Below are 17,326 nucleotides of genomic sequence, written 5' to 3' on the forward strand. Positions count from 1 at the left end.
AAACCAGGCCTATGACATTGTTCATTGACAATAATGCTTGAACTTGGAAGAACCACACAAAATAATCACACAGAGAACTATTGTTATAATGGAGAATTTTAATAAAAGAACTGGTTCACAATATCACACTGAATACATTGCTAAAATTGCTGAGGCACAAAATAATTAACAAATAGAACATTTTTAAATACAGCTTTTTTAAATTTGCAATCAAGTTTGGGAAATCTGGTATTCTACATTACAACATTGACAGAATTTGTTACCTATATTTGTAAGACAGATTCTTTCCTGGTCTATTCAGTTTCATAAAAAAAAAAACATAAAATAGGCCTACATCAGTATACAAATGCAGACAATTGACACTACATTACAGCTCTCTATTACCACACTGTACATTTTATTAAACAGGCAATTATGCTGATATCTCCTTTGGACACTATGAAGCAAATACTAGTAGGGCCAGAAGTTTTTCCTGTCCTCATGACCTGACCTGGAAAAACCCTTGGCCCTTGTTATCATCTATTCAGCTATCGTCTCAATGGTTTCAATAGTCTCTGTCACAGTCTCCATCGTCGTAGCTTCCGTACTCTGAACTCTCGTTGCAGCCGGTGAAGCCGACTCTTCCCCAGCCACCTCCTCGGGGCCCCAACCCTCCTCGTCAGCCGTGGCATCCTGGTACTGCTGGTACTCGGACACCAGGTCATTCAGATTGTTCTCTGCCTCTGTGAACTCCATCTCGTCCATGCCCTCGCCAGTGTACCAGTGCAAGAAGGCCTTGCGCCTGAACATGAGCGAGAACTGGTCTCCTACACGACGGAAGATCTCCTGAATGGCCGTGTTGTTGCCAATGAAGGTGGAGGCCATTGTGAGCCCCCGAGGTGGGATGTCACAAACAGATACTTTACAGTTGTGAGGGATCCAGTCCACAAAGTAGTTGCTGTTCCTCTGTTGCATCATCAGCATCTGCTCGTCCACTTCCTTGGTGGACATCTTGCCACGGAACATCCCAGCCACGGTCAGATAGCGTCCTCTTCGGGGATCGCAGGCGGTCATCATATTACGGGCATCAAACATCTGCTGGGTGAGCTCGGGCACGGAGAGGGTGCGGTACTTCTGGCTGCCGCGAGCTGTGAGAGGTGCAAAGCCCGACATGAAGAAGTGGAGGCGGGGAAAGGGCACCATGTTGACAGCTAACTTCCTCAGATCGGCGTTGAGCTGACCTGGGAACCTCAGGGAGGTCGTGACCCCGCTCATGGTCATGCACACCAGGTGGTTCAGGTCACCGTAGGTCGGGTTGGTGAGCTTCAACGTCCGGAAGCAGATGTCATAGAGAGCCTCGTTGTCAATGCAGAAGGTCTCATCCGTGTTCTCTAGGAGCTGGTGGATGGACAGCGTGGCATTGTAGGGCTCCACCACGACGTCTGACACCTTGGGCGAGGGCAGGACACTGAAGCTGGTCATGATGCGATCGGGGTACTCCTCGCGGATCTTGTTGATGATGAGGGTGCCCATGCCGGACCCCGTCCCGCCACCTAGGGAGTGGACAAACTGGAAGCCCTGAAGGCAGTCGCATCCCTCGCTCTCCTGACGCACCCTGTCAATCACGGTGTCCACAAGCTCTGCTCCCTCTGTATAGTGGCCCTTGGCCCAGTTGTTACCAGCACCAGAGTTTCCTATTCCATAGAAACCGGCAGAAAGAGAATTGTGCCCATCATGTTAGTGCAACTAACTTACATTGTAAATAAGAAGTTCTCTAGCGATTTCTGAACATTTACTGCGATATCCCAAGAAAAGCGATATCCCAAATATAAATACAGTAAAATATGCACAACTGCAACCTTCAAGGTGTAGGGCATTCAAGGACTTGGTCTGACAGGAATCCGTGATGTCATCGGCCTCCCCCCTTGAGGAACAATAAAGGAACCTATACTGACCTGGACCACCTATTGAGATTTGCCTTTTGTGAAGTAAATCATGTGTTAAATGAGTTGAAAAGGAGACTGTAGTGCCACTTTAAACGTAAAAAAGTGAAATGTCCCTTTAAGATACAGTATGCATATTACAATAGTGTCAAAAGAGTATCATTATTGAGTTACCATCATCATCAATAACTTTGATTAGATGTACAGATTCTGTCATCAATAACTTTGATTAGATGTACAGTGTCTGTCATCAATAACTTTGATTAGATGTACAGTTTCTGTCATCAATAACTTTGACTAGATGTACAGTTTCTGTCATCAATAACTTTGATCAGATGTGCCGTCTCTGTCATCAATAACTTTGATCAGATGTGCCGTTTCTGTCATCAATAACTTTGATCAGATGTACAGTTACTCTCACCATGTATAAAGTTATCTGGCCTGAAGAGAGCTCCGATGCGGCTACCCCTGACACTGTCCATGGTCCCTGGTTCTAGGTCAAGGAGCAGGCCCCGGGGCACATATTTACCACCTGGAAAAACAAATGAACATGTCATAAATGATTTGCATTTGATCCAAGATAATATATCTTGATAGTCCTGTGGACTGAAGAACTCTCTTCATTTTTCAATAAGGTATCCATTTTTCTTACCATTTGCCTCGTTGAAGTAGACGTTGAGCCTCTCCAGCTGAAGAGGATCATCCCCCTCATACATTCCCGTAGCACTGATTCCATGCTCCTCGCTGATCACCTCCCAAAACTGTAAAGACATGATAGATAGATATAAAGACATTGATACATAGTAAAGCTATATATCCGTGTTGTATATTTTGAGCGTGACCTGCCCAAGAAAGACACAGAACCAGGAAAAACTCAACAGGTCAAAAGGCCAGGAAAAACTCAGGCCCTAATGATAACTCCCCCAGACCCCAACAGATGCCCAATACACACATTATGATGAAGTGTGAGCCGTCCATAGTGGTGAACTGTAGCTAAAATCTAACGCACCATACAGTTGCTCTTGCTTGTCCTCAGCAGCAGCCATAATAAAAATGTCCCACCCTTCAATGTGCCAGCCTTCAATGTGCCAGCCTTCTATGTGCCAGCCTTCAATGTCCCACCCTTCAATGTGCCAGCCTTCTATGTGCCACCCTTCTATGTCCCACCCTTCAATGTGCCAGCCTTCAATGTGCCACCCTTCTATGTCCCACCCTTCAATGTGCCACCCTTCTATGTCCCACCCTTCTATGTCCCACCCTTCTATGTACCACCCTTCAATGTCCCACCCTTCTATGTCCCACCCTTCTATGTCCCACCCTTCTATGTCCCACCCTTCTATGTCCCACCCTTCTATGTGCCAGCCTTCTATGTCCCACCCTTCAATGTCCCACCCTTCTATGTGCCACCCTTCTATGTCCCACCCTTCAATGTGCCAGACTTCTGCTACTTCCTCCTTATCTCTGAGCAGAGTGCCCCTTGGGGAACTCCCTGTCACTCACACTCAACAACCGCCACGGCAGGCAACGTTCCAGCACCCAGTAACTTGTTCAATATACACTATTTCAAACATGAAAAATAGATATATTATACTCAAGAGAATGCCAATTGGTTTACATGTATAGGTATGTTGTGCTTTACTACTCTGTGAATAGTAAATGAAGGGCATCAACATTATCAACAAGTAACATACCCTACTGTTCCAGTTTCTAAGTCTCATTGCATGTAAATAAAGTATATATATTGTATTTTCAGTGGAAGTATATATATATATTGTATTTGCAGTGGAAGTATACATATTTTATTTCTAGTGGAAGTATATATACTGTATTTGCAGTTGATGTATATATACTGTATTTGCATTGGAAGTATATATAAATATATATTGTATTTGCAGTGGAAGTATATATATTTTATTTCTAGTATAAGTATATATACTGCATTTGCATTATATATATATTTGTATTTGTATATATTGTATTTGCAGTAGAAGTATATATACTGTGATTGGAATCAAGATAAGCATAGAGCTAAAGCATGTATAGTGTTTAAAAAACACATTTAATCCATCTGAATATAAAACAGTTCATTTATCAACCCTTCAGTGAGTAAAAAACACATTTAACCCCTTTGAATATAAAACTGTTAATTTATCAACCCTTCAGTGAATAAAAAAATACTTTTAACCCCTTTGAATATAAAACGGTTAATTTATCAACCCTTCAGTGAGTAAAAAACATATTTAATCCATCTGAATATAAAACAGTTCATTTATCAACCCTTCAGTGAGTAAAAAACATATTTAATCCATCTGAATATAAAACAGTTCATTTATCAACCCTTCAGTGAGTAAAAAACACATTTAACCCCTTTGAATATAAAACTGTTAATTTATCAACCCTTCAGTGAATAAAAAAATACTTTTAACCCCTTTGAATATAAAACAGTTCATTTATCAACCCTTCAGTGAGTAAAAAACATATTTAATCCATCTGAATATAAAACGGTTAATTTATCAACCCTTCAGTGAGTAAAAAGACATTTAACTCATTGGAATAGTAACCAGTACGTTTACCTTAGAGCCTATCTGATTTCCACACTGTCCGATCTGTAGATGTACAATTTCACGCATGATGAGCGAGCTAAAGACTGCTAACACACAAGGGCATCTGACATGACACTGCCTCCTCACCAGGGTTTTATACTGCAGAGGGCATCTGATGTCACTGCTGTCAGGGTGACACCCAAACCACCAGGTTTATCTTTTGGACTTTCATTTCACTTGCATTTAACACAGTACGATTGAATGTTGATGTGCTGAACAAGTATGATGCTTGATCAAGTATGATGTATACAGCGCATTTGACTCTGGGGATAATCTCAAGCCTAAACGGTCCCCTAATTGGATATAACTGGTTTTGTACAATCTCTTTAATAAATTGTAATCATTTCTTACTTTATAAAAGTTTTAAACCTCTTTCAGAGAAGTTATTGTTTGGCTGTAGATTGTGCACAGCGCCTTCGCTCCAACAGTTTGCAAAGGAAGGAGGAATCGGATATACACTGCTCAAAAAAATAAAGGGAACACTTAAACAACACATCCTAGATCTGAATGAAAGAAATAATCTTATTAAATACTTTTTTCTTTACATAGTTGAATGTGCTGACAACAAAATCACACAAAAATAATCAATGGAAATCCAATTTATCAACCCATGGAGGTCTGGATTTGGAGTCACACTCAAAATTAAAGTGGAAAACCACACTACAGGCTGATCCAACTTTGATGTAATGTCCTTAAAACAAGTCAAAATGAGGCTCAGTAGTGTGTGTGGCCTCCACGTGCCTGTATGACCTCCCTACAACGCCTGGGCATGCTCCTGATGAGGTGGCAGATGGTCTCCTGAGGGATCTCCTCCCAGACTTGGACTAAAGATCCGCCAACTCCTGGACAGTCTGTGGTGCAACGTGGCGTTGGTGGATGGAGCGAGACATGATGTCCCAGATGTGCTCAATTGGATTCAGGTCTGGGGAACGGGTGGGCCAGTCCATAGCATCAATGCTTTCCTCTTGCAGGAACTGCTGACACACTCCAGCCACATGAGGCCTAGCATTGTCTTGCATTAGGAGGAACCCAGGGCCAACCGCACCAGCATATGGTCTCACAAGGGGTCTGAGGATCTCATCTCGGTACCTAATGGCAGTCAGGCTACCTCTGGCGAGCAAATGGATGGCTGTGCGGCCCCCCAAAGAAATGCCACCCCACACCATGACTGACCAACCGCCAAACCGGTCATGCTGGAGGATGTTGCAGGCAGCAGAATGTTCTCCACGGCTTCTCCAGACTCTGTCACGTCTGTCACATGTGCTCAGTGTGAACCTGCTTTCATCTGTGAAGAGCACAGGGCGCCAGCGGCGAATTTGCCAATCTTGGTGTTCTCTGGCAAATGCCAAACGTCCTGCACGGTGTTGGGCTGTAAGCACAACCCCCACCTGTGGACGTCAGGCCCTCATACCACCCTCATGGAGTCTGTTTCTGACCGTTTGAGCAGACACATGCACATTTGTGGCCTGCTGGAGGTCATTTTGCAGGGCTCTGGCAGTGCTCCTCCTGCTCCTCCTTGCACAAAGGCGGAGGTAGCGGTCCTGCTGCTGGGTTGTTGCCCTCCTACGGCCTCCTCCACGTCTCCTGATGTACTGGCCTGTCTCCTGGTAGCGCCTCCATGCTCTGGACACTACGCTGACAGACACAGCAAACCTTCTTGCCACAGCTCGCATTGATGTGCCATCCTGGATGAGCTGCACTACCTGAGCCACTTGTGTGGGTTGTAGACTCCGTCTCATGCTACCACTAGAGTGAAAGCACTGCCAGCATTCAAAAGTGACCAAAACATCAGCCAGGAAGCATAGGAACTGAGAAGTGGTCTGTGGTCACCACCTGCTGAACCACTCCTTTATTGGGGGTGTCTTGCTTATTGCCTATAATTTCCACCTGTTGTCTATTCCATTTGCACAACAGCATGTGAAATTTATTGTCAATCAGTGTTGCTTCCTAAGTGGACAGTTTGATTTCACAGAAGTGTGATTGACTTGGAGTTACATTGTGTTGTTTAAGTGTTCCCTTTATTTTTTTGAGCAGTATATATATATATATATAAATATATATATATATATATATATATATATATATATATATATATATATATATATATATATATATGGTACCACAACTATGGTTGAGTGATCATGGAGGAATGGGATATATATATCACACACACACACTATCGGTCAAAAGTTTTAGAACACCTACTCATTAAAGGGTTTTTCTTAATTTTTACTATTTTCTATATTGTAGAATAATAGTGAAGACATCAGAACTATGAAATGACACATATGGAATCATGTAGTAACCAAAAAAGTGTCCAACAAATCAAAATATATGTTATATTTGAGATTCTTTAAATAGCTACCCTTTGCCTTGATGACAGCTTTGCACACTCTTGGCATTCTCTCAACCAGCTTCATGAGGTAGTCACCTGGAAAGCATTTCAATTATTAGGTGTGCCTTCTTAAAATTTAATTTGTGGAATGTCTTTCCTTCTTAATGCATTTGAGCCAATCAGTTGTGTTGTGACAAGGTGGGGGGGGTATACAGAAGATAGCTATATTTGGTAAAAGACCAAGTCCATATTATGGCAAGAACAGCTCAAATAAGCAAAGAGAAACGACAATCCACCATTACTTTAAGACATGGTCAGTCAATACGTAAAATTTCAAGAACTTTGAAAGTTTCTTCAAGTGCAGTCGCAAAAACCATCAAGCGCTATGATGAAACTGGCCCTCATGAGGACCGCCACAGGAATGGAAGACCCAGAGTTACCTCTGCTGCAGGGGATAAGTTCATTAGAGTTACCAGCCTCAGAAATTGCAGCCCAAATAAATGCTTCACAGAGTTCAAGTTACAGACACATCTCAACATCAACTGTTCAGTGGAGACTGCATGAATCATGCCTTCATGGTCCAATTGCTGCAAAGAAACCACTACTAAAGGACACCAATAAGAAGAAGAGACTTGCTTGGGCCAAGAAATACGAGCAATGGACATTAGACTGGTGGAAATCTGTCCTTTGGTCTGGAGTCCAAATTTGAGATTTTTGGTTCTAACCGCTGTGTCTTTGTGAGAAGCAGTGTGGGTGAACGGATGATCTCCGCATATATATTTCCCACCGTAAAGCATGGAGGAGGTGGTGTTATGATGTGGGGGTGATTTGCCGGTGACACTGTCAGTGATTTATTTAGTATTCTAGGTAAACTTAACCAGCATGGCTACCACAGCATTCTGCAGCGATACGCCATCCAATCTGGTTTGGGCTTAGTGGGACTATCATTTGTGTGACCCAACACACCTCCAAGCTGTGTAAGGGCTATTTGACCAAGAAGGAGAGTAATGGTGCTGCATCAGATGACCTGGCCTCCACAATCACCCGACCTCAATCCAATTGAGATGGTTTGGGATGAGTCGGACCAAAGAGTGAAGGAAAAGCAACCAACAAGTGCTCAGCATATGTGGGAACTCTTTCAAAACTGGTGGAAAAGCATTCCAGGTGAAGCTGGTTGAGAGAATGCCAAGAGTGTGCAAAGCTGTCAAGGCAAAGGGTGGATCCTTTTAAGAATCTCAAACATAAAATCTATTTTGATTTGTTTAACATTTTTTTGGTTACTACATGATTCCATATGTGTTATTTCATAGTATTAATGTCTCCACTATTATTCTACAATGTAGAAAATAGTAAAAATAAAGAAAAACCCTTGAATGAGTAGGTGTTCTAAAACTTTTGAATGGTACAGTACATGGACCCCAACCACAGTTGAGTGATTAAGGAGAAAGTCAAGTTAAGCTGTGAGGCTGCCGTCTCGTTCTCTCTGCTGCGTCTCTGATAACACCCACATCAGCTGTACTTATAGCTTGTTGTGTCTATCTACAACACTCAGTAGGATACGTATCATCTCTCTCCAGAAGGAAAAAAAGCTAACGCCTTGACACATTTTGATGGCAGAAATGTTTCTGGAAAGTCTCATCATTCATCCACACACACACACACACACACACACACACACACACACACACACACACACACACACACACACACACACACACACACACACACACACACACACACACACACACACACACACACACACACACCCCCAAAGTGTAGATGAAGACATACTAACAAACAACCCTAACGTTAAATCTTGATTTAACGTTTTATTAATAATTGGGGTAATTGGTAACTTGTTTTTTGTTGTTAGACCAAAACAACAGTTTGGTAGGAGTGTTGTGTACAGACTGGTAAATAGTGGGCCAACTCAACAAAGTGCACTCAGAACACTCATAAATAGACATTCAAATCTAACTGCATATATACACATTTCCCTGACCAAAAGAACAATAACATGTTATTCAATTTAACATCAGTGATTCTCAAACAATTGGCTGCATTTTCCCCATTCAATAACATACACCCAGATATTCACTATGACTTGCCAAGAAAAGTCCCAGAAACAGTGAGCTAACAGAACTGAACAGTTAAATGTTCATTGAACCGTTCTGAACAGTTAACAGAACAGTAGAAAGTGAGGTTCTGTAGAGGATCGACTCTGATTGACCAAACACAACTCCAGCCTCATTCAAATCAAACAGTGACAATGTCATTATATCAAGGACACCTCTGAAAGTTCTCCAAATACAGGCAGTTTTGAAAAGTCACCCGTTAATGTTAATTCACTATAATGCAGAGAAGCTATCGGTGTATCAACATTTCAGTTGGTAAGGAATGCTTTTAGGTGACTATAAATCAATCATTCAGCCACACTTTTCATTCAAATTTCTTTGGCCTAATGTAGCAAGTACTGTATATACAAGTTTTTTATTTGTATCTGTCTGTCCATGCATCTCAGTTCTTAATAAACACAGGTGGTTTCTCAGACACAAATCAAGCCTAATGTTGGACTATAAAGCAAACTCAATGGAGAATCTCAATTGAAAATGCTTTTAAGTACAGGGTTAGGCTGAATCTGTGGCTGTTCAACTGTCCCACAGTGAGTCTTATAGGCATCTTTAGTCACATAAGCATTTCACTTTAAATCACACATTCTACACTCAGGGTGAGGTGGTCATATGTCAAATATGACATTTCAAGTCATAACTCAGAATATTGAGCCAATAATATCGTTGAAAATAAATTTAAATATTTTACAGAAAATGCACTTGAGCAAGGCATTGTTGGGTAATTCAATCTCAAGGTTGTTTTTCCATATTTTTTGCAGCCCCTCGCAATTGTAATGAGTTAATGACATTTTACTAAATGTCTATTAAAGCAGCCTCCATTTTGGTATTGTTTCATTATTGATGTAGTCCCAAAACATTTTGCATGTCAGCAATCAAGTTAAGATGTATAAATATCCAAATACATAAATACAGCCAGTATGACGCAAAATGGTTCATACTGGCTGTATTTATGTATATCTTGAAAACTTCATTGCTGACATATTTTGGGACTACATTATCAATGGACTAATGAAACAACTACCAAAATATACATTTTTTGGTGGAGTTTTCAATTAAAACACAATGGTGTGACCAGAAAGTCAAACTTCTCCCTCTGGATTCTGAGATGAGGACATCAGTGAGTGTGTGTTAATAAAAATCAGACCAATAGTTAACATCTTGACAGGTGAGTCTCCAGGTACATGGTCAATCAGATATGAACGATAACATACCTAACAATGACAACAGTTCCACTGCGAGATGATTTAAGAAACAATGTATCGAGGTCTGTGTTGTTTTGTAATCGATAAAAAAACTAAAACATTGAGGTTGAGATGATGCATGGTCGGATGTCTAAATTACACATTTTTATATAGTTTAATTTACCTGTACTTTATTGGTCAAAACATGTAGTAAAAGTTACGTTCTCTCCATATCCCCTTTTGCTATTTGGCATTTTGAGGGAAAATCCTGAAAACGAACAAATCGGATGTTATGCGACTTGAACACTGCACTACTGTAGTGGCACACAGAAAGGTTGATACAAGTTTGCATGAACCCGTGACCCCTAACCATCTCAAAGTAACTATGATTTTTAAAAACAAAGACTGCTCAAAACAATACATCTATTTCACTCTCTGTACTACTTATCAGAATTCTTGTATTCATTGCAAAACATTCACAAATGATAACTAAAATCTTTAAAGTATTCAGCTTATTTTCCTAATTATGCTCTATTCTCTCCTTGAGATTTCATTCAGGGACTAGGTTAAACAAAAATATCTTTATATAAAATGAGAGGGCTTGTTTCCATTCCACCAAAATAACTGCATAAACAGGGAAGATACTGGCAGTAGTAACATTCGACTTGCATAATTTTAAAAATGTTTTTCATAAGCCATTGCGCTCTAAGCCTACCACCATGACAGCATTACAACGCACATATACAAATGAAAAATGTTAGCTAATATTATAAACTTTATTCATTAAGAAGTACAAAGAGTGAAACGGGAACGTTTCAGAGACTTATAAAAACATATTTGAGAGATTAGACATTTAACCACATGTAAACATTATAGCTGTGTTTGTGGCTTTGCTCTTCTCTCCAACGCTCTATTTTTTAAAATGAAAGACTATGATAACAGTCCGAGGGGTGGGGTGGGTCTGGGAGAAGCAGGAAGAGGGAGGGGGACTAGAGCAGTCATGTGGTTCTGAAGTCTTTTCAGCCTGCGATTTTCTCTATCTCATCCAGATCATCTGTGTCCAGCTTCTCGATCTTCTTATCTATGGATGGTTAGTGAGGATAAAGGTCATTGTTAAGACTGTCACACTGTTGAGGACGGTTTTTCAGACATGATTTAGCCTAGTCCTGGACCAAAAAGCAAGCTCAAAGAAGAATCTCCATGGAAAGTGCTTTTCTAGTCCATACTAGGCTTGATCCTTGTCCGGGAAAACGGACATCAAAGTTTGAAAATCATTTGGGAGAGGTAGCAAATTCTATTTGAAAGGTCAATAAATAAATGATTTATTCAGACATCCTGACTTACTGAAGTGTTCCTGGATCTTGTTTAGGACGTTCATGCTGAACCTGCTGTCCACCATGTTGATGGCCAATCCCCGCTTCCCAAAACGACCCGTGCGGCCAATCCGATGCAGGTACGTCTCGTTGTCCGGGTTACCGTCTCTGTCTACCGGCAGGTCAAAGTTTATCACCACGGAAACCTGCTCCACGTCAATACCTGGAGGGAGAGTCAAATGGTCAGATTAGAATAGGTAGATGGACAGACCAAACATAAAATTAGTGTACAACATATCCACCCAGGTGAAGAATACTAAAAATAATTCAATGAAGACCAGTGTATTAATGTAATGTCATCAGTCTACATCCATGTGAAGAAGAGTTGAACAGTTACTTTTGCATCACGAGCTAAAAAGGGCCCTCTCCTTAATTTGAAACTCCTCAAGGATCAACAGCTATACCATTAATAAACACGATCAAAACCATCTGGAAACATTAGACACCAATAGTTTGATTGGTTGAGTTACCTCTGGCACAGACGTTGGTGGTGACCAGGACCTTCTCCTTTCCGTCTCGGAAGCGGTCGATGACAGCAGCTCTCTGCTCCACCTGCATCTCCCCACTGAGCAGCGCCACCTGGTGGCCCTCCCGGGACAGCTCACCTGCCAACCACCCTGCCGTTTTCCTGGTCTGAGCGGGAAAGAGAGACAAGAGGGATAAAGTACACGGAGAGAAACACCACATCCCAAATCCACCCCCTAGCCACTGGAAACGTCTCCCGTAGCCCCTAGTGTAGATCTGAGAGGATTAAATAGGTATCAGGCAACATGGTAACAGCTTCCCATCTTGTCATGCTGCTTACATCCATTAATATTATCAGATTTAACTCTTGACAGCTGGGAATTAAACATTTCCTCAACACTTATCTGTGACTAAGTAACAGTGTGCACTCACCGATCTACAAATCACCTTACCAACCAACTTACTCACTATCCCATTACCTTACATACCAACCAACTTACTCACTATCCCATTACCTTACATACCAACCAACTTACTCACTATCTCATTACCTTACATACCAACCAACTTACTCACTATCCCATTACCTTACATACCAACCAACTTACTCATCATGTGATCAAGATAGCAAGGCGATGCGTATAATTGCCTCAAACACTTTGATTAAGTGGAATAACTCACATGACAGAAGATCATGGCCTGAGCAATGGTGATGGCCCCGTAGATGTTGCAGAGAGCCATGAACTTCTCCTCTTTGCTGTTACAGAGGACGTAGTACTGTTTGATGGTGTCCAGCGTCTCCTCCTCCCGTTTCAGCTTGATGATGTTGGGGTCTGGGACGATGCGCTGGGCAAAGTTCCACACCGTCTCCTCAAACGTGGCCGAGAACAGCAGCATCTGGCACTGTTTGGGTAACATCCTGAGAGGGAGAAAAGGGGTCAGTGTGGTGGGTGGGTTTTTAGAACTTTATCCAACTTCCTGAAACACAGAGAGAGAAGACCAAGGGGTCAATGTGTGTACCTCTGAATGCGTATACTCTGGTCCTGATGACCCTGTGTAGCGATCATGACGTCAGCTTCGTCCAGGACAAACACTTTGATCTTCTTGGGGTCGATGAACTTGAACTTCAGACACCAGTCCAGCATGGTGCCTGGCGTCCCTATCACCACCTGCTCCTGGAGCTGAGTACCTCTCTGCACTGGGGAGAGAAGAAGAGAGAATATTCCCCTTTTCACCACAGTTACAACAACTGCGGTGGATGATTAACCTGGTCAGCTCAGTGTGATAAGTCAGAGCAGTGTTTCTCACTCCATCTGAAATACAGTCAAATCAGTTGAGACTTTAAAAGGACTCCATAGGGACTTACGTTTGTTTCCTCTGATGGCGTAGACTAGTTTGACCTCTGAGTAGTGCTTCCCCATCTGCTCAATGACCTTCCCCGTCTGCAGGGCCAGCTCATAGGTAGGAGACACACAGAGAGCCTGGGAGAGGAGAGAGAGAGGAAGGTGTTATATAGCTCATAGGTAGGAGACACACAGAGAGCCTGGGAGAGGAGAGAGAGAGGAAGGTGTTATATAGCTCATAGGTAGGACACACAGAGAGCCTGGGAGAGGAGAGAGAGGAAGGTGTTATATAGCTCATAGGTAGGACACACAGAGAGCCTGGGAGAGGAGAGAGAGAGGAAGGTGTTATATAGCTCATAGGTAGGACACACAGAGAGCCTGGGAGAGGAGAGAGAGATGGTGTTATATAAAGGTAGTATTAACCATCTCACCTGCCGATTACCTAAACATGCCATTAGGCACAAAACATGCAGAGGTCCTACCTGGAACTGGTACAAAAAAAAACAAGCAAGCAGACAGTGTACCCTAATGAAAGTGACCCTGAGAGGTCAAGGGTCAGGGCTCAACTCACCTGTGGGAACTTGTTGTTGGGATCAACGTGACTGAGCATGGCCAGGACAAAGGCAGCAGTCTTCCCGGTCCCTGACTGAGACTGGGCTATCAGGTTCTGTGGGCTGGTAGCCACGAGAGCACAGGTCAGATCAACACAGACAGAAAGAGACAGGAAAGACCAAGCTTGATGATTGTTCTGGTAAAACTGTTTAACAGCCAATCAGATCAATGGAACAGTTTGATATCAGTTTAAATGGAGAAGAGCAAGACCAGACAGAGAGGATGTTTGGTATTACAGAGAGGTCGACTCCACACAGCATTTCTTATGTCTATATGCCTTCTGTCCAAACAAAACTAATCATCTCTAGTCTGTCAACTAGTTTGGGATTCAGGGAATGAATATTAACTTGATACAAAAAGCTGAGAGATGTGTGTGACTGACTAAGAGGTATCAGGAAGTGTCTGGACTGAGCAACTGACTGAAGCTCTCTGTAAACTCACGGTTCAGCGAGCATCATGGGTAACGCGTTCTCTTGGATTTTGGAGGGTCGGTTGAAGCCCATGGCGTACACTCCCTGGAGCAGCTGAGGTTTACTGTGGGGACAGGGAGGGAAACAGGAGTATTTAGGGGACATTTCTTTTTATTCAAAACAGAGAAAGATATGGACACAAAGCCAGGGGCCCAGAGCACATTACATGTACCAACAGAGCCAGGGGCCCAGAGCACATTACATGTACCAACAGAGCCAGGGGCCCAGAGCACATTACATGTACCAACAGAGCCAGGGGCCCAGAGCACATTACATGTACCAACAGCGAAACAGATTCTGTTCAAAACTTTCATTTTAGTTCAACAACATTCATAACACCTTGTGCACTCTAACAGTTCATAGGCACCTCATAGACAGGACATAGAGGAACTTACAGCCGTAGTTCCTCGAAGGATTTGACAGAGTAAAGCGGAGAGTTGGGATCCCTCTGTAGGACTTCTACTTGATTGGTTGTGTTCACTAGATTACTGCGTATCAACTTATTCAATAACGACTGTGCCGCCTTGTCATCTGAAAACAGTTACATTACATTTGTATTTATTATGGATCTCTATTAGCTGCTGCAAAAGCAGCAGCTACTCTTCCTGGGGTCCAGTAAAATTAAGGCAGTTTATACAATTTTAAAAACATTACAATACATTCACAGATTTCACAACACACTGTGTGCCCTCAGACCCCTACTCCACCACTACCACACATCTACAGTACTAAATCCATGTGTATGTATAGTGAGTATGTTATCGTGTGTGTGTGTGCATCTGTGCCAATGTTTGTGTTGCTTCACAGTCCCCGCTGTTCCATAAGGTGTTTTTTTATCTGTTTTTTTAAATGTAATTTTACTGCTTGCGTCAGTTAATTGATGTGGAATAGAGTTCCATGTAGTCATGGCTCTATGTAGTACTTAAGTATATTTGATCAATTCCATTTACTTTTGATACTTAAGTATATTTAAAACCAAATACTTTGACTTTTACTCAAGTAGTATTTTACAGGGTGACTTTCACTCGAGTCATTTTCTGTTAAGGTATCTTTACTTTTACTCAAGTATGACAATTTTGTACTGTTTGCACTGCCTGTTATCCCATGTTGTATTGTTTGCACTGCCTGACATCCCATGTTGTATTGTTTGTATTGCCTGACATCCCATGTTGTATTGTTTGCACTGCCTGACATCCCATGTTGTATTGTTTGCATTGCCTGACATCCCATGTTGTATTGTTTGCACTGCCTGACATCCCATGTTGTATTGTTTGCATTGCCTGACATCCCATGTTGTATTGTTTGCATTGCCTGACATCCCATGTTGTATTGTTTGCATTGCCTGACATCCCATGTTGTATTGTTTGCACTGCCTGACATCCCATGTTGTATTGTTTGCATTGCCTGACATCCCATGTTGTATTGTTTGCATTGCCTGACATCCCATGTTGTATTGTTTGCACTGCCTGACATCCCATGTTGTATTATTTGCATTGCCTGACATCCCATGTTGTATTGTTTGCATTGCCTGACATCCCGTATTGTTTGCATTGCCTGACATCCCATGTTGTATTGTTTGCATTGCCTGACATCCCATGTTGTATTGTTTGCATTGCCTGACATCCCATGTTGTATTGTTTGCACTGCCTGACATCCCATGTTGTATTGTTTGCACTGTCTGACATCCCATGTTGTATTGTTTGCATTGCCTGACAGTAAACACCTTTATCGTCCTCGTCTCCTGTTTTGTCTCCCTCTCCTCCTCCTGCCTTTGCAGGCGTTGTGGCGCTGGCTGCTGCTGTGTTTGTCGTAGTTGTTGTTGTTGTCGTCGCCGCCAATGCAGTGTTGGCAGTACCTGAGGGTACCATATGGTATTTGTTAGCTTGTGGTATCTCAGAACAAGTTGACACTTTTTTTCAATGAAACATTTTGTTTCCCCCCAAACTAGTTAACAAGAATTGATTCACAAATGTAAGTTCTAATCCTTCAGACCAGGTGTTCTGCTAAACCACATAGCCTGTTTATAATAGGTAACATGGGGTAACTTCTCTTACCATTTTCCTCTGGCTTGTCTTTGATTTGTAGGCTACCAATCTAGGAAATATAAACAAACATAATATGGTTTAAGGATGTCCAGGAATGTCTTTAAACTGGTCATTTCAGGACAAGGCATGTGCTGCACAAAGTGGAGGACGTGAACATGTTAGGATCTTCCTCTCTGGACAGATGACATTTATTTACCACGTCGAAAGTCGTGACAAGAAATACATGAAATCGGTTTAACGAGATAGAATTGGATGTAACAGAAAACGTGGTGTCCTACAATGCAATGAAAACAATTAATAGTTAGCTGATCTGGCTAGGTTAGTAAAGTAACGTAAACTAGCTAACGTTTGATAACTTGACTAGTTAACTAGCTAGCTGCCGTTAGCCAAACTAGCTAGTTACAGTAGTCATTAAGATGTAAACGGTAATACGGTCATGTATGTAATGTTAGATTGATTGTAATATCGGTAAACGAGTTAACTAGGTAATTCATGTCATTTGCTAATTATTATTTTTTGTTGTTGAACAAAATCCATAGTTAACGTTAACCAGCCGAAGCATAGGCCCAATGACCCGACACACTTCGCCAAAGAGCGGTTCGGTAAGCTGGTGCTGACCGATTCGGCGGCGGCCTCCTGCTCGTCCACAGCCTGGGCCCAGGAGTCCGTTGACATGATGTCCGCTGTTATTAGGTCACTCTCTTATCTCACCAAACAGATAACTCAGCTAGGAACCCCGAACAAAGTGTTTCCAAAGTCTGAAAATAAACTAATATTACAATGGCGTGAAGAAATCGGCTACGGAGTTCACCAGTGCGTCCGTAAAAAAGGTCCGGGTGTAGAAA

At 42.1% G+C, this 17,326-nt stretch overlaps 2 protein-coding genes across 2 annotated transcripts; both read right to left on the reverse strand.

Moving 5' to 3' along the window:
- Positions 1 to 81: 81 nt before the first annotated feature.
- On the reverse strand, positions 82 to 4,608 carry LOC115207354 (tubulin beta-6 chain). Its single transcript, XM_029774377.1, has 4 exons — positions 4,496 to 4,608; positions 2,575 to 2,683; positions 2,344 to 2,454; positions 82 to 1,673 (listed from the first exon to the last, which is right to left on the reverse strand). Exons 1-4 carry the CDS (start codon positions 4,550 to 4,552, stop codon positions 520 to 522), a joined length of 1,431 nt encoding a protein of 476 aa, XP_029630237.1. The 5' UTR covers positions 4,553 to 4,608; the 3' UTR covers positions 82 to 519.
- Positions 4,609 to 9,333: 4,725 nt separating this feature from the next.
- On the reverse strand, positions 9,334 to 17,325 carry LOC115207355 (ATP-dependent RNA helicase DDX19A). Its single transcript, XM_029774378.1, has 12 exons — positions 17,100 to 17,325; positions 16,491 to 16,530; positions 16,160 to 16,291; positions 14,832 to 14,967; positions 14,408 to 14,500; positions 13,926 to 14,028; positions 13,378 to 13,492; positions 13,032 to 13,209; positions 12,693 to 12,930; positions 12,017 to 12,179; positions 11,518 to 11,709; positions 9,334 to 11,254 (listed from the first exon to the last, which is right to left on the reverse strand). Exons 1-12 carry the CDS (start codon positions 17,154 to 17,156, stop codon positions 11,193 to 11,195), a joined length of 1,509 nt encoding a protein of 502 aa, XP_029630238.1. The 5' UTR covers positions 17,157 to 17,325; the 3' UTR covers positions 9,334 to 11,192.
- Between the last annotated feature and the right edge of the window lies 1 nt (position 17,326).

The sequence above is a fragment of the Salmo trutta genome, chromosome 14 (assembly GCF_901001165.1).
Source record: "Salmo trutta chromosome 14, fSalTru1.1, whole genome shotgun sequence".
NCBI classification, from domain to species: Eukaryota; Metazoa; Chordata; class Actinopteri; order Salmoniformes; family Salmonidae; genus Salmo; species Salmo trutta.